Source organism: Leopardus geoffroyi, chromosome C2 (assembly GCF_018350155.1).
Source record: "Leopardus geoffroyi isolate Oge1 chromosome C2, O.geoffroyi_Oge1_pat1.0, whole genome shotgun sequence".
Classification (NCBI taxonomy): Eukaryota; Metazoa; Chordata; class Mammalia; order Carnivora; family Felidae; genus Leopardus; species Leopardus geoffroyi.
Genome location: NC_059333.1, coordinates 11,002,786 through 11,011,538, shown reverse-complemented (window position 1 = coordinate 11,011,538; position 8,753 = coordinate 11,002,786). Strand labels below are relative to the sequence as shown.

Below are 8,753 nucleotides of genomic sequence, written 5' to 3'. Positions count from 1 at the left end.
GGATCAGGGATGAGAAAGCAGTAACCAAAGCCATACATCTGGGGGAAGGTTTGGTCCCGTTGCTGGTGGCCACGTGGAACATTTGCATGAGTGTGTAATCGACCCTTGAGCCACGGAGGTTTGAACCACAGGGCTCCACTTGTAAGTGGGTTTTTTCCATAAGTACAGTGCTGTCAATGTATTTTGCTTCTGGTTTTAACGGTTTTTTTCCCTAGCTTGCTTGAAGAACACATTATATTTTTCCTTCCCTTCCCCTATGGTCTTCTGTTAAGTTTCTCGGATTGCACATGCGAGTGAAATCATACGATATTTGTCTTTCTCTGACTGACTTATTTCACTTAGCAGAATACCCTCCGGTGAAAATTAAGCTACAAACAGAGAGGGAGGCAAACCATAAGAGACTCTTACACACAGAGAACACCCTGAGGGTTGATGGGGGTGGGGGGACGGGGAAAATGGGAGACGGGCATTAAGGGGCCACTTGTTGGGATGAGCACTGGGTGTCGTATGTAAGAGATGAATCCTAGGAATCTACTCCCGAAGCCAAGACTACACTGTATACACTATATTCAGCTAACTTGACAATAAATTATTCAAAAATAAAATTGGAAGAAACCATTTTTAAAATTCATGGTCAGAAATGACACGTAACCATTTGCAGAATAAGAGCTGATATGAAAGATGAAAAGAATCCATTGTGTAATACACAACAGACATGTTAATCAACTGTTTATGTCCATCAGTAAGACTTTTTGGTCAACGATAGGCTATTAAGTTTTACGAAGAATACAGGTGAATTTTTGACTACGCAGGGGATTGGCATCCTTAACCCCTGCATTCAAGGAGCACCTGTGTATTAATGGGTGTCCAGCCCACTCTGGCCCAGATTGACAGAACTTCGAATTTTAAACCAGAGGGGTAAAAGGAATTCTATCGTTCTTAAATTTTACTGTGGTTACTGGATGCTCTTAGCCACAATTTAGGAAGCAGCATTGACATAGGATCAAATTCTAGGTACGGAATTGATTCTGACCCAACAAGCTACAAATCCCCAGAGTCCATGTGGCCTGGGTCTCGTGGAGCATGAACAGACCCAGAACAGAAGTGGAATGCCCTAGGATTTCTGCACCCTGGTCCCCACGTTCCCCGAGTTCCTCAGGTGGGGTCCAGAACTGACCCTGGGCCACAGCCAACCCTCCTGCCTTTGTCGGGATGCCCTCTCCAGCCTGGCAGGCGACCCGCCCACCCTGGGCTAGGAACTCTGTCTCTGCTTCCTTCCCTCTCTGCAGGTCTAGGGCATCCCTGGCTTCCAGCACACGAGGTACCTCTGGGTACCTTTCCTCCCACCTGTACCCCCTGCTGCCTGCCTCGTCAGTCCTAGGAGGGGGGCTGTAACCTTTTCCTGGAGAATCCCAATCTGCCCAACCAGATGGTCCACGTTTATTTGAAACAGGTGCTTTCCTAGGGGACTGAAAACTGCTTTGGGAATTTGTGGAACATGGGGTTATCTTGGAAAATTTGGTAGAGGGTGACCTAAGGATTGAACTGCTTAAACCATTAACCACACACAAAGTCGGTAGATGTATTGTTTGAGTTTAAAGAATTGGCGGGATGCAGGCTATGCGTGGATGAATGTAGGTAGACAGAGAGATCGGTGCAGCCCACAACCAGGACCCCAGCCGGTCTGCCGCGATCCAGCAGCTCTCCGACCTTGACTGTGAGTGGATCCACAAGAAGACCGCCCCCGGGCAGCCGGAAGAGGTTTCTGAGAGCGAAAACTGAAACCTATTCTCCCCCCAGGGGAGCTCCGGGACCCCTTACACAGATCCCATTTAATCTAACTTGTCCTAACACCTCTCTATTGGTTTCAAGCTGATAACATATCGGAAGCAGAAATGAAAAGGCTGTTAGCAGGAGAAATGCCTCGGCACGAAAGAGGTGGTCTTTGTGAAGCAGACCGAGCCTAAGAAGTCACTGTACCATCACCTAGTGCCAGACGACACAGTGGCCGACGGCCCCACACTGGGACCACTGCACGTTATGACTTTATGCTCACAAGGATGACCTTAGTCACTAAGAAAAGGTTCGACTACTTTGCTTATCGAGGCAGAGAGGCAGAGACATATATGATGTATTTCAGGAACTGAATAGTTCAAACGAAAATATCTTGAGTGTGTTAAAAAGCATTACCTCTCCCCCGAAGAGTATCCAAATTCTCATCTCTGCGGAAACAGCTGCCTAAATGATTCAGTCTCGATGATCTCTCTCTCTCTCTCTCTCTCTCTCTCTTTAATATTTATTTTTGAGATAGCACAAGTGGGGGAAGGGCAGAGGGGGACAGAGGATGCAAAGCGGGCTCTGCACTGACAGCAACGAGCCCGATGCGGGGCTCGAACTCAGGAACCGGGAAATCACGACCTGAGACGAACTGGGATGTTCCGCTGACTTCATCGGACCCCCGGGTGCCCTAGTCCCGATGGTTTCTAGATGCCTGGGCCTTGATAGCAGGGCGTCTCGCCTGACTTGATCACGTGGATGTTCCTCGACATCGCCTCTTGGGCGCCGGTCCCCAGTCACCCCTGTGTGGGAGCGAAGCCGGGAGATAATGGAGAGAGTCTGGAGGGAAACAAGAATGCAGGATGGGTTCTCCAACGTGAGCACACATGAGAGGCAGTTTCAAATGCAGATTCCTGGGGCGCCTGGGAGGCTCAGTCAGTTAAGCGTCCGACTTCGGCTCAGGTCATGATCTCAGGTTCGTGGGTTCGAGCCCTGCATTGGGCTCTGTGCTGACAGCTCAGAACCTGGAGGCTGCTTCCAATTCTGCGTCTCCCTCTCTCTCTGCCCCTCCCCAACTCACACTCCATCTTTATCTCTCTCTCTCTCTCTCTCAAAAATAAATAAGCATTTAAAAAATAAGAATAGTTAAATTAAATTAAAAATAAAATCTTTAAAAAATATATTAGAGGGGCGCCTGGGTGGCTCAGTCGGTTAAGCTTCCAACTCTTGGTTTTGGCTGAGGTCATGATCTCACGGTTTCATGAGTTCGAGCCCCGCATTGGACTCTGCAGAGCCCGATGCGGGGCTCCAACCCACGAACTGTGAGATCAGGACCTGAGCCGAAGTCGGACACTTAACTGACTGAACCACCCAGGTGCCCCAAAAACATTTCTGAACATGTTAGTTACAAACAACTGGCTAGTTTTCAAATAATTGGCTCAATATTTTCCTTGTGTTTCCAGATGTTTGGGACTCTCTCTCATGTACTGATTGTACTTTTTTCAGATTCACAGCTTGCCCCATTGAATTAAAGCCGGAGGTAGCTCATCTGAAAGCATAGCGAGCTGAGACCTTGAAAACTGTAGAATTGTCCTGTGATCCCCAACTTTGCAGCAGGCTGAGTACCTCCCGGGAGGAGAGAAGGAACCTCGGTAGCCTTGGGGGAAGGCAGGATTGACGGAAAAGTTTTTCTGATAGGGGAAGCTTGAGCTCCATCAGGGCTGAAGGAGACAGAGGAAGGGGGACCGGCTGTGCGAGGAAGCAGGGAGGGCCCGAGGAGGGGGGTCATCTGGGGACCGGGCACTGAAGGCCTTGGAAGCCAGAGCAGTGGCCTCAGTTTCCCCTCCGGCTTGGCACAAGGCCTTCTGCTCCCAACGTGGGAGGGGTGCTGCGTGCAGCGGGGAGAGCCCCCTGTGTCTTGCCCGTGAGGGGCCAGACTCCACAATCCCTTCTCCCTCTGCCTTCTCCCCTCGGACGGAGGCACCCTCCTCCCTGTTCCCCCGTGGCCTCTGTGGTGTCTCCCTGCTTCGGGGGCTCCAGCGGCTCAGCTGAGCTGGGAGAGGGGGCTGAGCTGCCAGCCGTCCGAGTAGCTGATCGAGGCAACAGGCTCCAAATGGAAGAGTTAAGCCTTTAACCACTTACTCTGAGGGTACCAGATGGCACCAGCAAGAGTCTAAAGCGAGGAGGAAGGGCCGGCCTGCCCCATTCCGTTCCCCACCCCCGGTGAACCTGCCAGGGGTCAGGTGGATCCGCCCAGACGGAGAGCTGCTCCCTAAACAAAGGCTCTGATGGTTTCAGGGCCCCCCGGGGTGTGGGTGGGAGGCCAGAGGGAAGGTCCTGGAGTGGAGAAGTCAGAGCGGGGCAAAGTGTCCCCAAGCCTTCCCCTTCCCCGCGAAGAGCCTGGAGACCCCACCGGGGGAGCCCAGAATGAAGGCGCCAGGCTGGGGGTGCAGATGTGTGACCTGTCAGTGCTCCCCCCACCGCCCCCCGCCTCCCGCCTCTGGAATGCTGATGCAGTGGCTTGTTCAGCAGCCGTTTGGGACAATGAGGATGGAACCATGTTAGGACAGTGGAAGGACTCTGGGTTCTTGATGACCATGGATCCATCGTATTAGCCCTGAGCTGCCACCTTGGCACTTCTCGATTTTTCTGTGGTGGAGGTGGGGTACCTTCTTTTAAAAAAATTTGTTTTGTGTTTATTTATTTTTTGAGAGAGAGAGAGAGAGAATGCCTGAGCAAGGGAAGAGCAGAGAGAGAGAGAGAGAGAGAGGGAGAGAGAGAATCCCAAGCAGGCTCCATGCTGCCAGCACAGAGCCCAGTGCAGAGCTCGATCCCATAAGCCGGGAGATCATGACCTGAGCCAAAATCAAGAGCCAGACACTTAACTGACTGAGCCACCCAGGAGCTCCCCGGGGTGCCTTCTCTGTCAAATCTCTGTGGGTGGGGCGCCTGGGTGGCGCAGTCGGTTAAGCGTCCGACTTCAGCCAGGTCACGATCTCGCGGTCCGTGAGTTCGAGCCCCGCGTCGGGCTCTGGGCTGATGGCTCAGAGCCTGGAGCCTGTTTCCGATTCTGTGTCTCCCTCTCTCTCTGCCCCTCCCCCGTTCATGCTCTGTCTCTCTCTGTCCCAAAAATAAACATTGAAAAAAAAAAAAATCTCTGTGGGTGAGGTCTCCACTACTCACAGCATGACCTAATCCTAACCAACCCACGAAGCCTGCTAGAGACGGGCGCGAAGGTTACTTGAGAAGACGTGGATCCTGCCTGACCTTCCTGTCACTACAGGTGTCCGTGCCCCTAAGGGTGTCAGTTACCGCCTGGACTTGTCTTCATGGGCAGATGAGCTTAAGGATCACTGCCCTGCCTACATATAGGGTGACCGTCTAAACTGAGTGAGGTCAAGTACGTGAAAATGGTTTGTATGTCTAAAACGATCACACATGGAAGGAGTCTGCACCTCCTGGGTAGGCCTTGGACCTTCCTCGGGTGGACAAGGCAGGATCCACTGGGCTCCAGCTGCATTTGCCTATTTGCTTTTGGGCTCATTTCAGGACAGACTGTTCCAACACACCACCTTCTTGGGAGTCACCATGGTCCATGGAGACAGAGCGGGGATGTGGTTGTGGGTGGCGGTGAGGGCCGAAGAGGAAGGGATACCTCACCAGCCAACGTCTTAGCAAGACAGCAGCTCCACTGACCTCATGAAGTCTCTTCCAGAGGACTCGTCCACACACGCAGGGTTGCTGTGCCTCGTTACCTTACTGTCTGTTTCATTCAGGCGTGGCACGTGATTGGTCTCGAAGAGTCCTGGCTATGCTCACCATCCTCCCTGTCCTCCCCATCAGAAGAAACCTCTTATGACCATCAGCTGCCTAACCTATCACAGATGGTCTTAAAAGAAATGCCAGAGAACAAAGTTCCTTTGATCAAAGTATCTTCAGATGCGTCTACTCTCATTATGCCCTGGTGATGAAAAGCAGCAGGAATTTTCCCCAAAGAGTGAAAAGGAAATGAGGTCAGCAATATCAGGTCTAACCGGGGGCATCCTTGCTGGCCCTCAGCTTGGACTATAATAACAAGAGCTTCAGTTTATGGGGCACTCAGGAGGTGCCAGGCATGGCTTGCGCTAAGAGTTTTAAAGCCCTCAACCCTAATTTACTAATGAGTTAACTGAGCCTCAGGGAAGTGAAGTAACTTGTCCAAAGTCCCCCGGCTCATAAGCTGGAAACTTGAGATTCCACCTAGGTCTATCCGACTCCCAAAGCCCAGCGTACTTTCCATGACTTTCTGCTGGAAGTTTCCACGCTTAGTATTATGCAGCGTTTCTTAATTATGCATCCAGTATTATGTAACTAAGTTGCACATTAAAGGGGGTCCTTTTGATCTCTCTGGTTATACTGACGTCTCTTTCCCCTCAGTGCCTTCCTAATGATGAAACCAGGTCTCAAGGGAAGAGGACCCCAAACTCATCTTATTAGATCATTGTGGTATTCAAACAAAAATAGTGTCTGTTGGTTTATCTTGTTTGAGAACCTTAAAAGTCTTCCATTTCTCCCCTCTCACTGCAAAATAATGTGTTTTTGCAAGGCATTCTGCCTCTTGCTCAATTTTGTGTTGAAATATCTTTTTGTTGTGGGTGTCCGCTTGGAGGCGGCTGCTTTGTCAGCTGGTGTCGCCTGGTGTCGCCATGTTGTGGGAGGGTAAAAAACGCCAAATACTCCGGGAACAAAGCCAAATATGGTGGTTAGGCATGTGGGCTTTAGACTCTGACTTCAAAACATCTCCATCTCCTCACCTATAAGGTGGGGAAATGGTAGAACCTACCTGATGGGGTCATTATGGGATTAAATGAATGCCCAGTAGTAGAGAGGCAGTGTGAATAATGGCTGTGCACATGATCTTTGGATTTGAATTTTTAAAATTTTTTTATGTTTATTTTTGAGAGAAAGAGAGAGAGAGCACGAGCAGGGCAGTTGGCAGAGAGAGAGGGAGACACAGAATCAGAAGAAGGTTCCAGGCTCCGAGCTGTCAGCACGGACCCCGACGCGGGGCTTGAACACAGGAACCATGAGATCATGACCTGAGCTGAGGTCGGATGCTTAACCGACTGAGCCACCCAGGTGCCCGTGAACTCTTCATTTAAACCTTCACTCCTCCACCCCAGAGCAAGTTACATGATCTCTTGATTCTTGGATTAACGGGTTCCACAGACTCCTGTTCACTTCACCTGTTCACCCACCAACTCCTAGCTGAATCAATCCCTGGTACAGCTTTCCAGGTGCTTTATGGGACCACCAACTTACCTTGGAGCATCTGGATGGGTTTTCACCTTCTTGGAACCTCCTCGTCTCTCACTCAACCTCTGACACCTTTTTTTCGAGCAACGGGAAGCAAAAAGCCTGTTTAGCCACTGTCTGGACCACATCTCCTACTGATGGCAAACTGGTTCCCTGTAGATTATTTTGGTGGCTCAAGCTGGTTGGCACACTATTTCAACCTTTTTGTGACCACACACTTGGTTCTTTTTCTTTCTGACCTAAAAGTTTCGACCACACAACCTTTAGCTCTGACCACCCCTGCTCCCCATCAAGCTCCTTTGGGCTGAGTTAGTTGTAATCCTCCCACTGACCAGCCCTCAAGATGGCCTTAACAAGATGGGAGTCGAGATCCCTAATTCACCAACAAGCTTTAATGCAACCTCCAGTAAACCTACAGCACTTTGCCAACACCCTTAGAAACCTCAGTCCTCACAGCATCCCTGTGAGGTCATTGTTGAAGTATCTTTGGCTGCAGTGGTCCAGAGTCGAGCCCAGCAGAGTTGGTAAAGACTGCCCGTAGCATGGTCCCAACCGCTTGTTAGAGGAATCACTCTTAAGAAAATTTACCAAGATAGTAGTTTTCCCATCTCCGCACTTTGTTGGTTAGTGTTTTCCACTTGCTTGGGTTTATCCTTTCGATCCCTTTGCTAATTAAATCTCTGACAAGTATGTACTGGTAAGAATAGACACTGTCAATGTACTGAAAGCAAAACTCCTTTCTGTTATTGATGATAAACCATTTCAAAGAAGACCAGGCTGAGTCTAAAGGGTTTAGGTAATTGTAAAGGGAAGGCAGAGAGAGTAGTTCGTGGCCGCAGGACTTGGCTACCTCCGGGCAACACACAAGGCTCATTAGGTCAATGACCGATGGGGCATGGATCTGGGCCTCTGGCTCTTTGTCTTCCTCTGGCTTCTTCTTGTCTTGCTGCCTTCTCTCTTTGACCACAATGGCGCACTTCCCGTAGGCCTTCCTCACCACATCACAGAACTCAGAGAAGAGGCTGTCTTCCTGTTTGATGCATACCTCATCTCTAAGGAACGTCTGGTACTTCCAAGGCACCCATCCTTGACTACCACCAGCATGCACGATACACCAAGTTGGAGTTTGCATGAAACACCCGTCACTGAAATCTTCTCCGGTGACAAGACTCTCGGCAATATTGGTTTCTCCAAAATATATGGTCTTAAATCCATCATTTTGCAGTGTTTTCAGCGTTTTCAAATATTGGAGGCATCGCTTCCTCTTGATGTTATCGAATGGATTTCTGGTAATGATGTTTCTTAAAAGAGGGTTTGCAAAGTGAGGCATGGTGTCTTCTCAAGTGTTTTTAAAAGCCTGCATGTCTCCATCCGTGCAGCTTTGGCAAGAGTGACATGATGACCTCACAAAGGGCTTTCTTACAGCGAGGCCAGTCACATAGATACACAGTGGATTTCAAAGCACCACGAAACACATACTGAGAACAATTTTCTTCTGGCTTATATGATATGGGAATGGGGAAATACGAACCACGAAAAAATGTTTCTTTGACATCGCTTCTGCCATGGTCTGGAGCAGAGATTGGCAATCGTAGGAGTTCGCTAGAGCTGTTGTAACAACATACCGAAGACTGGCCAGCTTAACCAACAAAGTTATTTTCTCATGTTCCCGGAGGCTGGAA

At 49.8% G+C, this 8,753-nt stretch overlaps 1 protein-coding gene across 1 annotated transcript; it reads right to left on the bottom strand.

The window, feature by feature from the left end:
- Positions 1-7,645: 7,645 nt before the first annotated feature.
- CC2H21orf140 (chromosome C2 C21orf140 homolog) lies at positions 7,646-8,401 on the bottom strand. The gene has a single exon (XM_045501450.1). It carries the CDS (start codon positions 8,399-8,401, stop codon positions 7,646-7,648), a length of 756 nt encoding a protein of 251 aa, XP_045357406.1.
- Between the last annotated feature and the right edge of the window lie 352 nt (positions 8,402-8,753).

What these genes read in the sequence shown, in the direction of transcription:
- CC2H21orf140 (XM_045501450.1), bottom strand. Translation starts at nt 8,401, where the DNA reads ATGCCTCACTTTGCAAACCCTCTTTTAAGAAACATCATTACCAGAAAT.